Consider the following 23564-nt stretch of genomic DNA (forward strand, 5'->3'; position numbering starts at 1 on the left):
CTGACGCACATCCTTAATTACTTCTTTTGGATAATTTCCTAAGAATTAATTTTTTGGATCAAAAGGTACTGACTTTTTTAAAGCTCTGATGTTTGTTGCCAGTTGACCTCCAAAAAGATAGTAGCAATTTATTCTGTCAGCAATGTATGAGAATGTCCTTCTCTTTCCAAGGGCTAATGAAGGGGAAGGGCACTTGGAAAAACCTCAAGAAAACATACTGTGGCTGACATTTCAGCCAAGAATGGTATAAATTTTCTTTGGGATGCGTTCATATTGAACACATTTTTAAATGATAGAAATAACTAATAGCTTCCTTACAGGTTGTCTTTGAGTAAATATTCACATTTTGCTTTAACTCTAGTTTTACTTTGCTAATTAGGTGATAAATGGCATTTCTTTTTTTAAAGATTTGATGATTACTTGGTGAAGTTTGAACATATACCATTTTTACTGGTCATTTTGTGATGTAGGTTGTTTATAACTTACCCAGTTATTAATTGAGATGATGATTGCCTTAACTTTAAATTACAAAACAAAGATGATGTTCTTTAGAGAGTGGGGGTGAGACATTAGGGCCCAAGGCATTTGAAATAAAAATTTTTGGCCGGGCACGGTGGCTCACGCCTGTAATCCCAGCATTTTGGGAGGCCGAGACAGGCAGATCATGAGGTCAGGAGTTCAAAACCATCCTGGCGAACACAGTGAAACCATGTCTCTACTGAAAATACAAAAAAATTAGCCGGGCGTAGTGGTGGGCGCCTGTAGTCCCAGCTACTCGGGAGGCCGAGACAGGAGAATGGTGTGAACCCAGGAGGCGTAGCTTGCAGTGAGCCGAGATCACGCCACTGCACTCCAGCCTGGGCGACTGAGCGAGACTCTGTCTAAAAAACAAAAAAACAAAAAAAAAACCAACATTTTTTAGAGGTGGAACTTGTTAAATAAGGGTAAGCAAGGAAAATATTTTGTACTTAGGAGCATTTCAAACACTTCTCTTTCCAGAAAATTAGGGTATATTTAAAGGTATGTTTGGGTTCCCCTGCTTCTAGTATATATTGTTTGTTGTTTATTTTAAAGGAAACTTACTATAATGCAAAAAAATACTGAACTAAAAACAACCAAGTTTTAGTTTTATGTACCACAAATGATAGCTAGCAGTAGGGTCACTAATAAAGGTGTTTAAACCTCTGAGCCTTGGTTATCTTTAAAGGGAATGGCTTGAATCTGAATAGGAATGGCCAAAGATTCCAGCTTGTGAGCCAATTCTATTTTGTAGGTATCTGGGGAAACAGAATTAACAGAGATTAAAATAGGACATAAAGAATACATAGAAAACTAAATTTCTCTGTTGGATGAACAGTGGGCTCTTCATAGATTGTAGAGGTAGTCCTAATTTCTTATGGAAAGTGATGCTGTCACATTTAGATATGTTGAATTTGAGATTCTTGTGGAGCTCATCAGTAACCAGTCAGAAATATTGGCTTGGATTCAGAGATTTCTAAATAAAAACATTAATATATTAGATAGCAGTGAAAGAAAAGCCATAAGCTGGCAAGGAGCTTTCTTAACTGAATATGTGGGTGACAGTGGAAACAATTTTCCAAAGAGTAATTTGATTCTTTTTAGGTTATAGTCTTGAGCAGATTGTACCCATGTGTGTATTTAGCATTAGTAACCAACCAAATAATTACTGAGATTTTTATACCTCTGATACTTGCAGGCATACAATTTGGAGAGCTGGTCCACACCACCTTCACTTTTTTCAAAGAAATAGAGTCAGGGTTTTGTCATGTTGCCCAGGCTGGTCTTGAACTCCTGGACTCGAGAGATCTGCCCAGTTTGGCTTCCCAAAATGCTGGGATTACAGGCCTGAGCTACCAGGCCCAGCCCCACTTTCACTTTTAAAATTACAGCCAAACCTCTAGAACAGTGACTGCCAACTAGGGCAACCACCACCCCCTCTTCCCAATTATTGGTAATGTCTGAAGACACTTTTGGTTGTCCTAACAGGATGTAGGAGAGTTCTGGCACCTGGTGGGTAAAAGCTAGAGATGCTGCTGAGTATACTACAGTGCGCCAGAAAGGCACTTCACAACAAAGAATAATGTAACCCCAAATGCCAATGTTGAGATTGAGAAACGCTGCTGTAAAATCTAGGTGAGATGGAACTTACTAAAAGTAGTTTAGTAATTCCCTGAAATATTTGAGATCCTGCCCTAAGTCTTATAGTTTTATAGAAGAGTTAAGGTATAAAAATAAATGTTTGTAGCAGGGCAGAGGTGCCTTGTAAGGACAGAAACGGTAATATCGTTCATATGAGGTAGAAATCTCAGTGGGTGACAGGTTAAGACCTCCTGACCCAGTTAGTGTTGAAGCTGTGTGATAAATTTTGAATGGGCTTACTTTCAGGTTGAAGGACTTTATTTTCCAGAGGAATCACTCTTTCATGTAATTTACTGCAGGGTAAGAGTTTAGAAACATTGCTGCTAGCTAAGAAAAAATTACCTCCCTTCTAACCCCTTGACATTTGATCCTTACTAAAAGGACCATTTGATCCTTACTAAAAGATGCTTTGAGTTTTATGCAAATGAACCTTTATCAGTATATGTCAGAAAAATGTTTACCAATAGATCTCTCTCCCTTTTTTTAAAAGGTGACCTTGAGGGGTAAAGATCACTCCTTTGACAGAACGTGGTGTGACTGATCTTGTGCTACAATGGAAATTAATAGACATGGGCTTGATTCTAGCTTTATCCATAATTGTCTGTATAACTACAGGTACATTTGTCTCTTGGAGGTTTAGTTTCATCATCTGTAAAATGAAGGGGAAATAGATCCAGTCCAGATCAAATACTCGCACAACAAATGAACAGGCAGTTAAAATTATGTGCTACTCACTAAAGTATAAACAGGCTTTAAGCTTTCTCTAGACTTCATTTTCACTTTTTGTTATATAACTTAAAAAGTCACACTTTGAGCCTGGTGTGGTGATGTGGTGCCTGTAGTCCCAGCTGCTCAGAGTCTGAGACTGGAAGATCACTTAAGCCCAGGAGTTCAAGGCCACTGGGCAATATAGTGAAACCATCCTTCTTAAAAAAACTTTTTACGGAGACCCACTTTTGTGGAGTCACATCCCCATCTTGTGGCCTTTCAGAATATTGCTACTAAATGTTTTTACAATTATGAGCGTAATTGGCAATAAGTTAAATAGCTAAAAACATTTGCGTCCATATTATCTGACATTGCTGTGCCAAAATTTAGTGTGCATTATCTCGTCACACTGCTTGATTTATAGGCCAAGAGTAAAGTTTTCCTACTAGCATATTCTAAGCCCAGAAGTTACGTACATGAAATTACAATCTTGTGGCACAAATTAATAGCCAATGGGGGTCTATAGAGGCACACAAGTAACTGCATGTTTCACATTTAAGAACTTAGTATAAATTGTCTGTAGGCACTTTGGCAGTAGCTGTTTCTTACTTACATCACAGTCTGTCCCACTTTCAGTTCCTTAGTCTAAAAATTCTGGTATGAGAATGCCTTGGGGTTTGATTGTTATGGATCTGAAAAACAAGAAAAAGTAGCATGTCACACCAATTTACTTGAGCTGAGTAATTTAGTTTATTTAATAACAACTGTCTTCAGTTTTCTACAGGTAGGGCCATAAATTCTACTGCCAACAGGGACCATGCAGATAAAGTAAATCAGTAAAGCAAGAGAAGCTGCAATTTGAGACTTTATATAAAATCGTTTAATTTAAATATTAGCATTGAACTTAACGTAAAAACCTGAAACAAAAAGGAAAAACTGAGTCAGGCCAGGGACGGTGGCTCGTGCCTGTAATCCCAGTACTTTCGGAGGCCGGGAATTCGAGACCAGCCTGGCCAACATGGCAAAACCCCATCTCTACTAAAAATGCAAAAATTAGTCGGGCATGGTGGTGGGCGCCTGTAGTCCCAGCTACTCGGTAGGCTGAGGCATGAGAATCACATGAACCTGGGAGGCGGAGGTTGCGGTAAGCTGAGATTGTGCCACTGCACTCCAGCCTGGGCTTCTGAGGGAGACTGTCTCAAAAACCAAACAAAAAACTTGTGGGTCAAACAGATGTGACTACATGGCTGATTTAACTCTTAGGCGGGCGATTTGTGTCTTATATGCAGAGTAAAGGTCTTAAACTGCTGATAAATTAAGGTAGTCTACATTGTTACGTTATATTACATTCTTACCAGAAGTAAGCAAACAATTTGTGATCCTTTGTGATCGTATAGCATAGTTTTTCCAATGACCCATTCTCTGTGTCCATCCTTAGCTCTTGTTTCCCTCACCAGATTTCTCAGATTTAGGAATTTACACACATGCAGTGGGAAATTTAATTTAGTTGGGTGTTAAATTTGGATGATGATTTACATAACAAACTTAATTACAAAAGTAAAGCTGCCAAGGTGGAATTTGAGAATCTGAATTTTTAACTGGCAGGATGATTCTGGTATATAACCAGGTTTGGGATTCATTCTTTGATTTTGTAACACTACTCTCCAGGTTTTTTCCTCCCTTCTCTTGAAAATCGTTTCTTAGACATCTTTGTAGGTTCCTGTTCTTTTACCTCTAAAATTCAAGTGTTTTTTATATTCTTTTCTTTGACCTTCTTCTTACTACAGACATCCTTGGTAGCCTGATATAGTCCCATAATCAAAGGTTATACGCTATGAACTAGTTATGTTTCAGGAAATAGCTGTCAAAGCGATATATTTTAAAAGAGAATTCTTTCATTTAAAAAATCCAAGTGCATTTCCCTTTACCACCTAGTTTTTAACACTTCAGTCTCATTGGGTAACTTTTAGACTGCATCATATAAATCATTTTTAAAATTGCTCGTTCATACCTTAAAAGCATTTGACACTAGTTTTGATGGGGGGGGGGAAAAACTATCAGAACATGTATTAATAGGTGTTTATTCCAAAGGCAGAGATGATAACAGACTGTCTGGACACTGCTGAAATTTGGAAGAGTGATCTGGTACCCAAATGGAAGGCTCACTCATTCAGCTCTCTTTCAATTTCTGTTCTATATAAACTGAAGCCTTGTACAGCTGGGGATTGAGAAATTATAGTGTATTAAAGGTTTGAAGGTCTTGCCTCCTTTTACTTGTTCATACAGTAAGAAATAAATGAGGAATCATTTACTTTCTACTTTGAGTTTTAATGTCAAGAATAACATGCCTGGAAAGTACTGCAGCTTGTTGTGCCTTACATAATGAGTAATGTTTGTATTTTATTTTACTTTTTGTTAGGGATTCTTTTTCAACTTTTAGGTACAGGGATTACATGTACAGGTTTGTTACATGGGTATGTTGCATGATGCTGAGGTTTAGTGTGCAATTGATCTTGTCACCTGGGTAGTGAGCATGATACCCAACAGGTAGTTTTTCACCTCTAGCCCCTCCCTCCCTTCTCCCTCTTCTCGTAGTCCGCAGTATCTGTTGTTCCCATCTTTATGTTCATGTGTACTATGTGTTTAGCTCCCACTTACAAGTGAGAACATGCAGTATTTGATTTTCTGTTACTTTAATTTACTTAGGATAATGGCTTCCAGCTGCATCCATATTGCTGCAAAGGATGTGATTTTGTTCTTTTTTATGGCTGTGTAGTATTCCATGGTGGATGTGTGGAAATCTTTAAACATTTATGAAATGAAACAGTAGAATGAGCCCCATCAATCAACTACAGTAAGTAGGATCGATTCCCATTTTATTTCGTCTTTGCCTGACCTATAATTTTCCCTTTTCACTGGGGCACTTCCAAAAGAAACTCTGGATGTATTATCCTTTTCCATCTATAAATGCTTTAATATTTAATATGAATCTTTTTTCTTTCTTTTTTTTTTTTTTTGGAGACAAGTCTTGCTCTGTCACCAGGGCTGGAGTGCAGCGTTGCAATCTCAGCTCACTGCAACCTCTACCTCCCAGGTTCAAGCGATTCTCCTGCCTCAGCCTCCTGAGTAGCTGGGATTACAGGTGCGCGCCACCACACCCGGCTAGTTTTTGGTACTTGTAGTAGAAATGGGGTTTCGCCATGTTGGCCAGGCTGGTCTCAAACTCTCAAACTCAGGTGATCCACCCGCCTCAGCCTCCCAAAGTGCTAAGATTACAGACGTGAGCCACCATGCCTGGGCTTTAATGTGAATCTTTAACAGAGAAAGATTTTTTAAACAATTGCAATACTTTATATTATGATCTGATATCCAGTTTGTACTTAGTTTTTTTCTGTCTTGTAAATGTCTTTTAAAAATACATTTTTTTCACATTAGAATCCAAAAAGATTCACAAATTGCAAGTGGCTGAAATGCCTTATCATCTGTTACGCTAATAGTTTCTCCACTAATTAAAAAAAAGAAAAAATTGGTAGTTTTAGATTTACAGAAAAATTGCAAAGATGCTACAAAGAATTCCCAGTTTTCTCATATTACTAACATCTTATGTTAGTATGATACCATGGTAAGAAAATGAAAAGGCAAGCTAATAATTGAGCTTAGTTGCAAAGTCATATATCTAATAAAGGACTTGTATCCAGAATATATAAGGAACTCTTATGACAGTAAGACAAGCAATCCAATGTAAAAATAGGAGTACAAAATTAGTGGAAAAATTCTAGGTTTATTCTCAGGGCTACACCATGGGCAAGAGATTTAAATAGACATTTTACCAAAAAAAAAAAAAATAAACATATTGCTAATAGCCATATGAAAACATACTCAACATCATTAGTCATTAGATAAATATGTCCAATGAGATATCACATCACACTAGTAGAATGGCAATTAACAGAAAGGCAATAAAAGGTGTAGAGAAACTGGAACCCTAATACATTACTGATGGAAATATAAATGCCACAGCCATAGTTTAGAGGTTAAATGTCTGAAGTGGGTTTCACTGGGCTAAAGTCAAGGTGTTGGCAGGTAGAGTGATTTTAAATACTGTCCTTCAAAAATTCTTATCTACCTGGAACCTCAGCATGTGAGCTAAGTTAGAAATAGGGTCTTCGTAGGTATAATTGAGTTCATACTGATTTAGAGTGGGTCCTAAATGTAATGAATAGTGTCCTTATAAGAAGAGGAAAGGAAACAGACACATCACAAAGACCATGTGAAGATGGAGGTAGGCTGCCCCAAGCCTGGGGCCACCGAAGCTGGAAGGGGCAAGGAAACATTTTTTCCTAGAGTTTAGAGAACATGGCCCTGCTGACAGCTTGATTTTGGACTTCTAGCCTCTTGTACTATAAGAGAATAAGTTTGTTGCTTCAAGCCACTGAGTTTGTGGTAATTTTTAAAGATAGCCTAGGATACTAATACAGCAGGATTGTGTTTCTCCTAGAGGCCCTTGAGGAGAATCCGTTTCCTTGGCTCTTCCAGCTTCTACAGACAACCTGCATTCCTTAGCTTCTGGCTCTTCCTTCATGTTCAAAGCCAGCCATAGAGCATCTTAAAATCTTTTTCGTCTGAATCGTATTCTGTTGTCATATATCCTCTGTTTATTAAGGACTTACGTGATTATATTAGGCCTGTCTGGATAATCATGGTTGATCTTCACATCTCAAGGTCTTAATCACATCTGCAGTCTGTTCTTCCATGTAAAGTAACATATTCAAGATTCCTGGGATTATGACATGTACATCCTTTGGTTGGGGGTGGGGGGCATTATTGTACCTACCACAGGCAGTTTCTTTAAAAGCTAAACATATTTGTCATACAACCTAGCAATCCCACTTCTAGTTATCTACCAGAAAAGAAAACTAAGGCGTATGTCCACACACAGACTTATGCAATATACATAGTAGCATTATAATAGCCAAGATGCACATACAGCCCAAATATCCATCAACTGGTGAATGAATAGACAAAATGTGGTATAAACTATACCAAAATAGAATACTATTCAGTAATAAAAAGACCAAACTGCTGACATGTATTAAAACACAGGTGAACATCAAAAGTATGCCACATTAAAAAAGCCTAGTGCAAAAGATCACTTTTCTTGTGTGCTTCCATTTATATTAAATGTCTAGTAAAGACATTTGTGAAAAGAGAAAGTAGATTTAGTGGCTGTTTAGGGGTAGGTAAGGGGATTGATTGCAGATACACCTAAGGAATTTTGAGACTGTAATGAGAATGTTCCGAAACTGAATTGCAGTGACAGTTGCACAGCTTTATAGTAAAAAAATCACTGAACTGTGCATTTAAACCATGGTTTTTATGGTATATAAATTATACCTCAAGAAAGCTGCTTAAGAAAAAAAAAAATGAGGGGGATTTAAGAAAGAGGGAGTTCATACACCTAAATGTAAAACATCTAGAAGAAAACAAACTCTTTGTGATCTTGAGTTAAGCATATTTCTTGAATACAACTCAGAAATACAATCCATGAAATAAATTTGTCAAAATGTAAAACTCTCCCAAAAACAATAAGAAAATGAAAAAAGCCATAGACTGGTAAAAATTCTTTGCAACATACATAACTTACAAATGACAAGTATCCATAATACACCCAAAACTCAAGAAAAACCAGTTTTTAAAAAATTGACAAAAGATCTGAACTGATAGTTTATCAAAGATGATACATGAATGGCAAAGAAATACATGAAAAGATGCTCACTTCATTTATTATTTAGAGGCATGCAAATTAAAAACCACAATAAGTTGTCACTATATACCTGTTAGAATAGCATAAATTTTAAAAGTTAATGCCAAATGCTGATGAAGATGCAAACCAGCTGGAACTCTTATGCACTTAAGACCCAGCATTCCCACTCCTAGGTATTTACTAAGAGAAATAAGAACTTATGTTCATACCAAAACCTATAGGTAAATGTTTATAGGAATTTTACTCATGATCTCCAAAAATTATAAATAGCCGCCTTTCAACAAGAGGATAAATTTACAGTACATCCACATAATGGACTACCATTCAGCATTAACAAGGAATGAGCTATTGATACGCACAACACTGTGGTGAGTCTCCGACATTATGTTAAATGAAAGAAACCAAACAAGCAGATATGTGATTCCATTTATGTGACATTCTTGAAAAGGGAAAACTATGGGGAACAGAAAAGAGATTAGGGGCTGCCTGGGAGTTGAACTTTAAAGGGTCATGTGGGAGGTTTGGGGAGTAATTAAATTATTGTATATTTTGGTAAGGGTTACATGATTATTTGTAAAAGCTCAGAACTATACACCACAAAGATAAATTTAGTTTTATGTAAGCTTTAAAAAGTTTTCTTTCCAAAAGCCAAGGGATCAATCAAAATTGATCCCCATAAAAGGCAGGAAAATGAAGAACAGTTAATACTTGGTACAAATAGAAAATGGCAAGCTGATGGACTTGAATCAACTAAATCAGTAATTCAATAATTACATTAAATCTTTTTTTGAACAATCTCGCTCTGTGACTCAGGCTGGAGTGCAGTGGTGCGATCTCGGCTCACTGCAGCCTCTGCCGTTGGGTTCAAGCAATTCTGCTTCAGCCTCTCGAGTAGCTGGGACTAAAGGCACGCGCCACCACACCTGGCTAATTTTTTGTGTTTTTAGGAGACAGGGTTTCACCATGTTGGCCAGGCCGGTGTTGAACTCCTTGCTTCAAGTGATCCACCCAAGTCAACCTTCCAAAGTGCTGGGATTACAGGTGTGAGCCTCTGTGCCTGGCCCATTAATTTTTAACAGACCAGATATTCCAATTGTCAGATTAAAGGAATAAGATCCAACTATATGCTATTTACATGACACACACTTTAAGGACACAAGAAAATTAAAAAAAAAAAAAGGTTAAAGAACATGAAACTTTGATTGGAAGGAAGCTGTAAGGCCAGGCCTGGTGGCTCATCCCTGTAATACCAGCACTTTGGGAGGCTGAGGCAGGTGGATTGCTTGAGTTCAGGAGTTCAAGACCAGCCTAAGCAGCATGGTGAAATCCTGTCTCTACCAAAGATACAAAAAAATAATAATAATTAGCTGGAAGTGGTGGCATGCATTTGTGGTCTCAGCTACTTGGAAGGCTGAGGCACGAGGATCCCCTGAGCCCGGAAGGCAGAGGTTGCAGCGAGCCAAGATTGTGGTACTGCACTCTAGCCTGGGCAACAGAGTTGAGACCCCCATCTCAAAAAAAAAAAAAAAGAAAAGAAAACTGTGTGTATTGATGAACAAAGTAGACTTTAAAACAAGGAGTATTGCCAGCAAAAAGGAGGGATATTTCAAAATGATCAAAGGGTCATATTATCTACAGTAGTCCTAAATGTTTATGCCCTTCCTAACATAGTTTGAAAATACCTGAAACTTTCTATTTATTGATTGAATGAAACAGCAAAAAGGAAGAAACACTTCCAAACTTTCTTTGAGGCCAACATAACCCTGATACGAAAATGTATCAAGAATATTACAAGGGCTAGGTGCAGTGGCTCACACCTATAATCCCAACACTTTGGGAGGCCAGGGTGGGCGAGCCTATCTCTTGAGGCCGTAAGTTCAAGACCAGCCTGGCCAACATGGTGAAACCCCGTCTCTACAAAAAATACAAAAATTAGTTAGGAACGGTGGCACATGCTTGTAATGACAGCTACTTAGGAGGCTGAGGCAGGAAGATTGCTTGAACCCAAGAGGTGGAGGCTGCAATAAGCTGAGATTGCACCGCTACACTCTAGCCTGGGCAACAGAGGGAAACACTGTCTCAAAAAAGAAAGAAAGAAAGTGTGTCAGGGTAAGCCTTTTTGAGATACCATTTGAACAAAGACTTGAAGGAGTTAACATATTCTGCAGCCAAGGATGGAGAGGCCATCAATTGACAGGAAATACTGCAAGCAAAGCAGATTTTGGAACGAAGATTTGAAATTGTTTGCAGTATGTTCACTTTGAAGTGTCTGCTGGAGATGGCTTGGATCTAGGAGTGTAGAGTTCAGGAGTGAACTATAGGCTAGAGACAGAAATTTGGAAATTTGGCAGCATTAAAGCCACAGAACTACAAGATTGAGTGAGATCAAGAGAATAAGTATAGAGAAGATAACCAAATGCGCCGATATACGAGGCCCTCATAAAATTGGTTCTTTTTCAGCTTCCACGTTTGTACACAAGCACACTTGATGTTTTAGCCATATCAAACTGACTAGTTTTCGGACTACATCATTGCTATTTTGTTCATGTTTTATTAGACTGCGTCTATTGCCCTTCCACAGGATAAGCTATCATTCTTCAAAATGTTTCCCATTGTCACCTTCATTCTGGTATTATTTTTGTACTATATGTACATACAGTGTTAGTAGCACATTGTATATACCTGTCTTTCCTACCAAATGTAAACAAACACCTTTGCATTCCAGATGCATAAGACAGATATTCAAATATTTATTGAAATAGAATTGACTTATGCTTTAAATAGGCAACTCTATTATGTTTGTAAGAACTTTAGAAAAATTTAGATTCACAGAATTCTTAAAATCTCCATTAGATTAGTTTTTTAATAGAGACTTTAGACTTTCTTTTAACTTAATTTTTTATAAGCTATTTTAACTAAAAGCTTTTTGGTTGTTTACATTCAAGTAATATTATCATTTTCTTTTTTTTTTTTTTTTGAGACGGAGTCTCACGCTGTTGCCCAGGCTGGAGTGCAGTGGCGCGATCTCGGCTCACTGCAAGCTCCGCCTCCCGGGTTCCCGCCATTCTCCTGCCTCAGCCTCCTGAGTAGCTGGGACTACAGGCGCCCACCACCGCGCCCGGCTAATTTTTTGTATTTTTAGTAGAGACGGGGTTTCACTGTGGTCTCGATCTCCTGACCTTGTGATCCGCCCGCCTCGGCCTCCCAAAGTGCTGGGATTACAGGCTTGAGCCACCGCGCCCGGCCAATAATATTATCATTTTCTTGACATGTCTACATATCCGTTACATATGCTTATGCCTTTTTTTTTTTAACTACATGTTCCTTGCTAACTTATATTTACAAGTTGATTATATTACTTTGATATATTTAGAAAATCCACGTCTTAAAATAATTTGGAGCTAAGTGATCAGGATTACAGAAGTATTCCATTTCAGTCAGACATATCATGTTAATGAGAGTTAAACTATATTTGAAGCTTAGTTTTGCTGACAAGGTTACATTAAGTGAACATTTTGAAATTGTTCTAGCATATTTTTTCTTGCAAAAATCAAATTAATTTCTCTGAAACAGCTTAATTTTTCCAATAGCTACCAAACAATATTTATATCTCAAATTTGTCTAAAGCGTGTGTGTATGTATATACACATAACACACGTATATATACGCACATAGAAAAATATGGGAAGACTATCAACAAACTTATTTCTGGCCATGTTATGGCAGGATATTTTCCCTTTCTACGTCATTTCTATGGTGTGCCTTTTTAAAAAAACAAAAAAAGACATGTATTGTTTTAATTAGTTAGGGAAAGATTAAGTTGCCTATTCCCTAATGGTTCAATATTGTTTTCTGTATTTAGGCTTTATCTGGCCACCCTGATGGAAACTTTTTTTAGTAGCTAACTTTTATTAGACTCAATCTAGCACAGTGCACTATAACCACTTTTTCTTCTTGTACGAAGTCAAGAAATACCTGGTATTATTCTTTCAAAATTATAAATGTGCTTGAAGCCTAGTTATTATTAGCTACAGATGATTCCTAAAATTTTAAAAACCTCAAGTTCTTTCATTTATACTTTAGAAGCTTGCTTTATGGGTTCTTAAGTTACTATTATTATTCATACTTAAACTTCATAATGTAATTTTAAATCACTTTTTAAATACTAAGACTCTTTTTTTAGTGATGTGCTCTAAATTAATATAAACCCTATGTAAAAAAAATTACACCCAACTTGTGGCACTGTGGTAAGTTAAACAGCAGACAGTGTAGGTAAGATGTGATCCCTGTCAGCTACAGCATTTTTAAAAGATCCTGTATTTTGGCCAGGCACAATGGCTCATACTTGTAGGCCCAGCACTTTGGGAAGCCGAAGTGGGCGGATCACTTGAGCTCAGGAACTGTAGACCAGCCTGGGCAACATGGTGAAACCTTGTCTCTGCAAAAATTCAAAAATTAGCTGGGCGTGGTGGCATGTGCCTGTATTCTCAGCTGCTTGCCAGGCTGAGGTGGGAAGATCACGTGAGCCTGAGAAGTGGAGGCTGCAGTGACCTGTGATTATGCCACTGCACTCCAGCCTGGGCAACAGAGCAAAACCCTGTCTCAAAAAAAGAAAAATAAAGGATCCTATATTTTACAGAATTACAGTATCCCCAGAATTTTTTTTTTTTCTTTTTTTTTTTTTTTTTGAGACGGAGTCTTGCTTTGTCGCCCAGGCTGGAGTGCAGTGGCACGATCTTGGCTCACTGCAGCCTCTGCCTGCCAGGTTCACTTGATGCTTCTGCCTCAGCCTCCCGAGTAGCTGTGACTACAGGCGCATGCCACCACACTGGGCTAATTTTTGTAGTTTTAGTAGAGACAGGGTTTCACCATATTGGCCAGGCTGGTCTCAAACTCTCGACCTTGTGATCTGCCCTCCTTGGCCTCCCTTTTTTTTTTTTTTTTTAAATGTGAATGGTAGATAGTGGGGAAAGTGAGCCCGGTAGATTTTAGTCAGAAAAGTGTTATGAAGAGGGGGAATTCTGTCAATGAGATGTAATCTACTTAAAGAAAACATGAATTTCCTACAGGGAATTCATTATAGTTGTCAAATATTTGGGATAAGAAAAGGCTATGGGGCTAAAAGTTGGAAGAGACTATAACAAGAAAATCTCTATTTTTTTATTTTTATTTATTTAACCTCTATGGTGCTGAGGGGTTTTTTAAATATATAAATCTCTTACCCTTTTACTAACATGTTTGTTTATTTAATCTGTGTGGTTGCTAAGAAACTATGTTCAGATTTTAGGAAGACATACAAGACATGCAAAGATCATTGGTTGCAACAAATAATACAGATTAGTGGTATAAAAATTAAATAATCAAGGCAGGACCGCTAAATGAGCTAAGCCTTTCAAAACTGCTAAGTATGGCAGGAAGAATGCTTTATGCTGTCTTTTGTGTTCTTCATACAGACTACTTAAATAGGGGGTAAAGTCTCCTGTTTTTGCCTAACTCCTTAGCAAGCAGAATGTTCTCCAAACTGGGCATTATGGAGTAATACATCTTAGAGAACTTTGTACTATCAGATAAAATATTATATCATATTCCTCTCTATCCAGATAAATCAACTTTAGAAATTTCTTTTTTTATCTGTAATTGTTGCTGTTTTTTGTTTTGTTTTTGAGACAGTCTGTCACCCAGGCTGGAATGCAGTGGTACACAATCAGCTTACTGCAGCCTCGACCTCCCAGGGTCAAGCAATCTTCTCACTTCAGTCTTCTAAGTAGCTGAGACCTTAGGTGCAAGCCACCACACCTGGTTAACTTTTTAAAAAAAATTTCTGATAAAGTTTTGCTATATTGCCCAGGTTGGTCTTGAACTCCAGGGCTCAAAGGATCCTCTTACCTCGGCCTCCCAAAATGCTGGGATTACAGACCTTTATGCCCAGCTGTTTCTTTGTTTTTGTTTTTTCTTTTTTTTGTTTTTTTGCTTTTTAATCTGAATTTTAACATTTCAAAATACAGTTTTTAAAATTACAATTTCTGGGCCGGGCACAGTGACTCATGCCTGTAATCCCAGCACTTTGGGAAGCCAAGGCAGGCAGATCACCTGAGGTCGGGAGTTCAAGACCAGCCTGACCAACATGGAGAAACCCCATCTCTACTGAAAATACAAAATTAACTGGGCATGGTGGCACATGCCTGTGACCCTAGCTACTAGGGAGGCTGAGGCAGGAGAATCGCTTGAACCTGGGAGGTGGAGGTTGCAGTGAGCCGAGATCGCACCATTGCACTCTAGCCTGGGCAACAAGAGCAAAACTGTGTCTCGAAAAAAAAAAGAATTACAATTTCTACTACACATTAAAATCCTTTCAAGCATGTTTCTGTATATGTTAACAAAAGTCCGTTGTGTTTTTTTGTTTTGTTTTGTTTGTTTGTTTTGAGACGGAGTCTCAAACTGTCACCCAGGCTGGAGTGCAGTGGCGCCATCTTGGCCCACTGCATGCTCCGCCTCCCGGGTTCATGCCATTCTCCTGCCTCAGCCTCCTGAGTAGACAGGACGACAGGCGTCCACCACCACGCCCAGCTAATTGTTTTTGTATTTTCAGTAGAGATGGGGTTTCACCGTATTAGCCAGGATGGTTTCGATCTCCTGACTGCGTGAGCCACTGCGCCCCGCCCAGCAAAAGTCCGTTGTTAAATATGGTTGAAATGTGCTTTTTCTCCACAAAACAATATACTACAGTATCTTTTTTGGGCAAATAATACAGATGGAGTAAGAAAATTGTAGAATGCTGTCAGGTTTGCCTTATCACATTTGATCTGCCTTTAATAGTAGTGAAGTTCACTTCAGCTATTAAAAATTGTTTATAGCTCTGCAGGCAAAACAACTTTGATTCTTTGTTAAAAGTTAGAACTGAAAACTTTTTAGCTTTAATCTTCTTTTCCATGGAACCAATTGTTTAGATTACAGGTGGTTTCTTAGAATGCTCCTTTTATTAGTCCTTTCTCACGCTGCTAATAAAGACATAGCTGAGACTGGGTAGTTTATAAAGGAAAGAGGTTTAATTGACTCACAGTTCCGCAAGGATGGGGAGGTCTCAGGAAACCTATAATCATTTTGGAAGAGGAAGCAAACACGTCATTCTTCACGTGGTGGCAGGAAGGAGAAATGAGAGCGAAGCGAAGGAAAGGTTCTTTATAAAACCATCAGATTTTGTGAGAACTCACTATCACGAGAACAGCATGAAGGCAACTGCCCCCATGATTCACCAGGTCTGTCACATGAAGTGGGAATTATGGGAGCTGCAAGATGAAATTTGGATGGGGACACAGCCAAACCATATCACTCCTGTTGCTTTCTTAATGGATAGTTTTCATACTGGGGTGGTTTTCAAAATGTGGATTCCTTTGTTTCGTTCCAGCAACTCTGGTTCTGAGAATGGGGTATGTGTGTCCAGGAATGTGAATTTTGAGTATCGCCTCTGTGACTCTGATGTAGGTAGTTCATAGACCACGGTTTTCAATGAATAGAATGTGCATGGTATTGCATACTTCCATTGTTTTCTTAGAATAAATTACTAGAAGTAAGATACTTGGACAAAGGAACTGTAATGTTATCAGAAATAGGTATATCTAAATTTTTCTGAACTATAAACTACAAGGAAAATTTTGACACTTGTAGAATGTTATTCTAGCCTTTGTAGTAGTTGTTGTGTGCCATATTTGTCCCTAAATGTGCGTAATTGTATGAAAGCTATGAGTAGAATTTGTATTGAATGATGTCAAAATTTGCTTATAAATGGTAATTTGCTTATAAATCAAGTCTGAAAGAGTTGGATTTATCAATCATGTAAAAAAGACTTGGTTCCCCTTTCATATGTTCATTTTAAAAATGAGGCTAATTATGTATTATTGAGTACATTTTGATTTGTTCCAGTAGCCGGATCGAGCTGGGAGATGTGACACCACACAATATTAAACAGTTGAAAAGACTGAATCAGGTCATCTTTCCAGTCAGCTACAATGACAAGTTCTACAAGGATGTGCTGGAGGTTGGCGAGCTAGCAAAACTTGGTATTACATGGTTTTTTTTTTTTTTTCCTCCCTTTTCCTTCTTTCTGTTCTTGAGCCCTATTTTTTAGAGAGCAGAAAGAGTTAACTAATTTAGTTTGCTTATTTTGTAAGTGAGGAAATGGGAGTGGCCTAGGTTGGGAGAAAAATCTCAGAAATCAGTTGAATAAAATAGTTGAATTTTAAAAAGAAATGCTTAATGTTCTTATTTAGTGTATGCCTGTGTGTTTTCACTTTTTAAGCTATACTGGAGGAGGCTTAAACTTCCTAAAATGGCATAAGAGCTTTGAGGTCATTGATATTCATGAGATAGTTCATGAAATTTAATGTTGATAGGAACAATGTAGTCCTTTAAAAGGGAAAAAGATTAAATAAAATGTGTTACTCTGTCTGTTCAACATTATATCTTTATATTTTCCTTGGCAGCCTATTTCAATGATATTGCTGTAGGTGCGGTATGCTGTAGGGTGGATCATTCACAGAATCAGAAGAGACTTTACATCATGACACTAGGATGTCTGGCACCTTACCGAAGGCTAGGAATAGGTAAAAAATTGTGGGTTTTTTTACTTCTTCAGAGAGGCATAAACATATTCTTTGTTAATGTGTCTGACCTAGTAAGTTAATTTGGGTCTTTTTAAGGAATACTGAGAAAGGGTTACTGAATTATGTAAAATATGGTGAGAAATAACTAATGTTTGTTAACATAATTCTGCTGGAATCCCTACATAGATTTGCTATTTACGTCCCCTTCTGCTTTTTCTGTTTTTCTTCTACCTGGAAGTGCTTGTTTAAAAAGGTTAGTCTTCTGTTAACAGTTTTAAACATATGTAGCTATTGTAGAGAGAGAACACAACTTTGGAAAATAAGAATAGTCTATACCTCATAAATTCTATTAGGACCCAATAAGTAGTTCAGATGGCAGGTGGATAGATACATAATTTAAAGGTTGATTTATGAAGTCACATGTTATTTGTTTTATTAACAGGAACTAAAATGTTAAATCATGTCTTAAACATCTGTGAAAAAGATGGTACTTTTGACAACATTTATCTGTAAGTAAATTAATATTTTATGTTCTTATCAGAGGGGTTTAATAAGTTGGCAGGAGAAATCTTGACTAGAAACTTTAAAATCTGGTCACTTATTGTGCCTTTGGAAACACTGTGGAAGTAGTTGTTACAAAGTATTCGAGTAGTTGTTTTGTTTAGTTTTGTTTTATTAATAATAGTAGATTAGGGACCTGAGATAGAACACATTGCTTTATTATATTAGGATGAGAGCTCCAAAATCATAGGGAGGAAATCAGGATTAAAACTCAGGCCTTGGCCATGCGCAGTGGCTCACACCTGTAATCCCAGCACTTTGGGAGTCCGAGGCAGGCGGATCACAAGGTCAGGAGATAGAGACCATCCTGGCTAACACAGTGAAACCCCGTCTCTACTAAAAATATTTAAAAAATTAGCTGGGCATAGTGGCGGCCGCCCATGTCACAGCTACTCGGGAGGTTGAGGCAGGAGAATGGCGTGAACCCGGGAGGCGGAGCTTGCAGTGAGCTGAGATCACGCCACTGCACTCCAGCCTGGGAGAGAGAGCGAGACTGCATCTCAAAAAAAGAAAAAACTCAAGTCTTCAGAATTCAAAACCATTAATACTACTTTTCTCGTGCATAACCTTGTGTGTTTTGTTCAAGGCTATGTTGGATAGCCTTGAACATTGTAGTAGATCATTTGTAGTAGAGTTTAATAATCAAAATCATAGATTACCTAGCTGAGATTATACTTGAATCTCAAGAGGCTGTACATAAAGAGCTATGACTAAGATCACAGTCATGGATGTTCATAATTTAGTTTGGCTGTGTGAGATGCTGAATTATACAGTGTTATTTTTGGGAGTAATTGAGAAAGCTTGCATTTTTAATTTTTAAAACATACCATGTTTTTTATCAATCAGAAGGAAGATATATCTTCAAGCTTTGAGACCCTAGTTTTTTATTTTTCATCATTATTTTCTGTGTGTTAATAGGGCCTTTTAATAATTTATCCTCTTAAAATGAAAAAATTTTGATAGCTGTGGTACTTTTCCATTTGTTGACTATAAGAATAAACACTGTGAGCCTTCTAATCTTAACCAGCTGTCTTACAAATGTAAAAATTAGATTAAAAGTGTAAAATTGGGCCAGGCGCAGTGGCTCACGCCTGTAATCCCAGCACTTTGGGAGGCCAAGGCCAGGCAGATCATGAAGTCAGGATATCAAGACCATCCTGGCTAACACGGTGAAACCCCATCTCTACTAAAAAATAGAAAAATTAGCTGGGCTTGGTGGTGGGCGCCTGTAGTCCCAGCTACACGGGAGGCCGAGGCGGGAGAATGGCATGAACCTGGGAGGTGGAGCTTGCAGTGAGCCAAAATCACGCCACCGCACTCCAGCCTGGGCGACACAGAGAGACTCCGTCTCAAAAAAAAACTGTAAAATTGTCATCAAAAGCTTTTAGGTAAGCATGCCTAACCTTTGTTGATTAGTGGTAATTGTAAAGAGAATGTAACAAATGTGCAGCATTCTAGCTCCAACCAATTTGGAGCTATCTGTGGAGAATGCTTAAAACTTGATGAAACCTTAATTTTAATTTTTTTCTGATACTCTCTTATACCTCAGGCATGTCCAGATCAGCAACGAGTCGGCAATTGACTTCTACAGGAAGTTTGGCTTTGAGATTATTGAGACAAAGAAGAACTACTATAAGAGGATAGAGCCTGCAGATGCTCATGTGCTGCAGAAAAACCTCAAAGTTCCTTCTGGTCAGAATGCAGATGTGCAAAAGACAGACAACTGAACAAATTACAAATGAACTTTCTTGCACTTGCTTGTCGCCAAATAAAAGAGAGGCCCATTGATACCCCCTCCCCCAACACTTTTCTTTTAAAGCTTTTCTCCCTCCTTGTTCTTGTTTTTCTTTCTTCCTTTCCTTTTCTCTAAGAGTTATAATACTTTGAAGGACTTCAAAAAAATAATCATGTTTGAATTGTTTTCTCTTATTTTTGTGAGGTGGTTTGAAGGAAGGAGAAGGTAGATCTGTTTAATTTTGCAGTTAAAGCTAGATGGTCCTAAAAATTTAATTGTCAAATTTCAAATTTAATGTCCTGCTTTCACATTGAAGGGCAGAGCCTACAAAACATTGTATATTTCAAAAGACAAAAAGAAGCAGCAGCAATATCTTGTTCTCTAATGCATAGACTAGTTGAGTGTGTTTGTGGTACTTTGGGTTTTTTAAGACTGGGATACTAATCCCTAGACGTTGCCTTCACTCCACCTTTAGTCCTTCTGAGCACTCTCTCGGGAGTTGAACATCGTTATCCTTGTAAGAAATACTAAGCTTATTTTGATTTTTAAGCAATTATATCTTCTCTTCTTGCTGGTGGGTGGGGCAGTTTGGTTTAGTGTTATACTTTGGTCTAAGTATTTGAGTTAAACTGCTTTTTTGCTAATGAGTGGGCTGGTTGTTAGCAGGTTTGTTTTTCCTGCTGTTGATTGTTACTAGTGGCATTAACTTTTAGAATGTGGGCTGGTGAGATTAATTTTTTTTTAATATCCCAGCTAGAGATATGGCCTTTAACTGACCTAAAGAGGTGTGTTGTGATTTAATTTTTTCCCCTGTTCCTTTTTCTTCAGTAAACCTGACAATAGTCTAACCTTAAAAATTGAGTTGATGTCCTTATAGGTCACTACCCCTAAATAAACCTGAAGCAGGTGTTTTCTCTTGGACATATTAAAAAGTACCTAAAAAGAAGCTTAGATGGACTGTGACACAATAAATTCAATTAATGTCATCTAATGCCAGCTGTTAAAAGTGTGGCCACTGAGCATTTGATTTTATAGGAAAAAATAGACAGTATTTTTCAGAATAACATAGCTGTGCTATTGCATATCTGTTGGAGAACGTCCCAGATTTGCTTATACTCAGTGCCTATGATATTGAGTTTAAGGATTTGAGGCAGGGGTAATTATTAAACATATTGCTTCTATTCTTGGAAAAGTAGAAGTGTAAAATGTTAATAATACAAATGTCACTGTGACCTCCTCCACTGAGAGGACTGGTTTATGCCAGATCATTTTCTGGCACATAGAGAGTGGCTTTGACAGGTTGATAACTTTGTAAGATGGGAGACATCTGAAATATTCATGTTTTCCTCTTATAGTCCCATCTCCACTATTTAGAAATGTTCTCAGACTTTGAAATAATGCACAGGGCTTGAGCTTTCTGTCATTTGACTTTGAAAGGAAGTTTCATTCATATTTATCCTCTTGTGTAAAATTCTAGTATAAAGTCTCATCTCCAAATATGTTAAATGACAAAATTATTTTATAAAATGTTTATGCACACTTTATCACCTTAAGTTTTTATTTGAGAATGTGAAAGTACAAGGTGCAGTAGACTTCAACAATCTTGAGTGCCAAGAAAAATACAGAAAAAGAAGACAGTTGATGAATGCGTTTATAGGTTTCTAATCTTAAGATGGTAAAAATGTAGAAAGACCTTGCTGGTTTTTTGAGAGTATTCGTTTCTTAAAACAATCCAAATCTAAGCTTAGAAGAAAAGTTTAGCATTAAGCTCATTTATCTTCATGGATAAGCTTCAGCTTGCTCTTGGCAAGAGAAGAGTGCTTGAGTTACAGAAAGCATAATTAGTTTGAAGAATGCAGCAGCCTTTTTGTAAACTTCCCAGATATCAAAATCGACTTTGATATATAAATGGTTTTCTGAGATGACACTGCCTCTATTTCTATAACCATTTCACCTGGACTATCTAATCAGTCCTATGAATGTATCCCTAAATGTGGTTATTGAAAACCGAATAGCTGCCTCATGACAAGTATGTGTTATTTAAGGAGGAAAAAATATTAAATTTTGAATTGAGTGTGTAGGCTCCCTATCATTATATAGTTTCTTTTTCCATGGTAGTCAGTGACTTAACCTAAATTGTAAATGTTTGTAAAGGGTTAATTGTCCTACATCAAACTTATGTTAAATAATTCCATCCACTTATGGAGGAGGAGGAGAATGTGGAAGAGGTAAAAAGCTGGGCACAAGTTCATATGCCTATGAGTCAGTAAAGACTGAAGTAATGTCCTATGTTGAGCTGGTTATTTTGATATATGATAATTATCTTTAGAACAATTCTGTTAACTGGAAAATCACAGGATATATCCATCATATTTTTCAGGACAGATAGTTTTTACTGTGGGGCAAATAGGTTAAAATTACACTGTATGGTAGTTGCATTTAGGTTTTAAAGCAAAGAATCTGTAGAGAAATCTATGCAATATATAGTTTGTCCAGATTAGCTTTCGTTTGGGGAATGAAGTTCTGAAATATCTAAAGCAGTTTACTCATCAGTTGAAAAGTCCTCCAAAAAGAGAACTATTGGGAAACCATGGTGTGTGGTGGTGGAAAAGAAAAGCTCCCTCAGTTTTTTGGAGGGAATAACTTAAAAAAAAAATACTTAAATGGCTAAGTTTTCTTGGTGCAGTTAAGAATTAAACTTGTCAATTTTAACATTGCTGTTACATCTGAAATAAACTTATGTGATGTTCTGGTAGTGAGCTGTGATATCTATAAATGTCAAAACTGTATTGTTGAATTCTGCAGCCAGCAACTGTACATACTCATTGTGTAGTGTTTCCCTTACTGCTTTTATTTGCTTTCACATTTCTTTAAGATCTAATTTTAAAATCATTAAAATAGGCCAGGTGTAATTAAGGCATCCTAATTCAGATCTTCTGTGACTTGCTAGGTACTACCCAATGTCTACAATTCAGTTCCAGTAAGAGGGAAAAAACAAGATCCAAGGAACTGTCTTGCTGCTATATTCTTAATGTAATTGTTAGAAATACTTGACACTTCAGGCTGCAATCTGTTTAGTAATGTGTATTGGCTACAGATAACATATTCAGGTGTTTTGGTTTTTTTCCTTGTAAGGAAGGAGTATAGTAGTTCAATGAGTTGGGAATTGGCTTTTAACCTTTTTCCTGAATATCAAACATGAATTTAATATTTTTTCTTTAACGGAATTAATTCAGTATTTAATATTTCTAGTCAAAATTGTTATAATTAGAGTTTTGCTTTTTTCACTTAAGAAACAATGGGTGATCCTTGTCTAGTGTGTCTTAGTTATTACTGTAGTTTAAAACAAGTATTATCTTCCACAGTTCTGGATCAGGAATCTAGGAGCTGCTTAACTGGGTGGTTCTGTCTTGAGATCTCAGAAGGTTGCAGTCAAGCTGTTAGCCAGGACTGTACCATCTTGAAGCTTGACAAGGCTAGAGGAGCCATTTTCAAGATGTCTTGCTCACGTGGCTCTTGGGCTTCAGTTCCTCACTGTGTGGGTATCATCATGGGGCTGCCTGATGGACAACTGGCATGTGGCTTCCCCCAAAGGTGATACAAGAAAGTGAGCAGAAGCCACACTCTTTTATGATGTAGCCTCAAGTGACATAATTTCTGCCGTATTCCATTAGTCACACAGACCGACCATTGAATCACTCTGGTATAGTGTGGGAGGGGACTACACAAGGATGTGAATACTGGGAGGTGGATGTCATGGGGCCCTCTAGGAGACTGGCTGTCACTGCTCAGAGAAGATACTGGGCTTTGTTGACTCCCAAGGTCAGGGTAGTTTTGGTGAGGTTGTGTTTTATTAGTCTCTAAAAGGAGTAGTTTTCTAAATGAGGGTTAGAAAGCACTGCACTTTACAATTAGGATATAAAAGAAATAGAGAGTGGGCCTAAAGGCTGTGCTCTTGTGATTGGGTTTTCAGTGGGGAAGGGAGACAAGGCTGTCTCAGACTGACGCTGTTCTCACTGAGTGATTTGAATATTTC

General features: G+C 37.6%; 1 protein-coding gene across 6 annotated transcripts in view; it reads left to right on the forward strand.

Annotated features, from left to right (window-relative positions):
• The window catches only part of NAA50 (N-alpha-acetyltransferase 50, NatE catalytic subunit), a 29123-nt gene extending 6840 nt beyond the window's left edge, over nucleotides 1–22283 (forward strand). Inside the window, exons 2-6 of one of the 6 annotated variants that reach the window (XM_045385453.2) lie at nucleotides 5575–5722; nucleotides 16553–16689; nucleotides 17113–17232; nucleotides 17675–17741; nucleotides 19343–22283. In XM_045385453.2, the coding sequence (XP_045241388.1) occupies nucleotides 5700–5722; nucleotides 16553–16689; nucleotides 17113–17232; nucleotides 17675–17741; nucleotides 19343–19520 (525 nt within the window). In that variant the 5' untranslated portion in view covers nucleotides 5575–5699 and the 3' untranslated portion in view covers nucleotides 19521–22283. The remainder of the gene's footprint in view (nucleotides 1–5574; nucleotides 5723–16552; nucleotides 16690–17112; nucleotides 17233–17674; nucleotides 17742–19342) is intronic. The other 5 variants (XM_045385455.2, XM_045385454.2, XM_045385456.2 and 2 more) reach the window with 5 other exon arrangements.
• The last annotated feature ends 1281 nt before the right edge of the window (nucleotides 22284–23564 follow it).

Source organism: Macaca fascicularis, chromosome 2 (assembly GCF_037993035.2).
Source record: "Macaca fascicularis isolate 582-1 chromosome 2, T2T-MFA8v1.1".
NCBI lineage: Eukaryota > Metazoa > Chordata > Mammalia > Primates > Cercopithecidae > Macaca > Macaca fascicularis.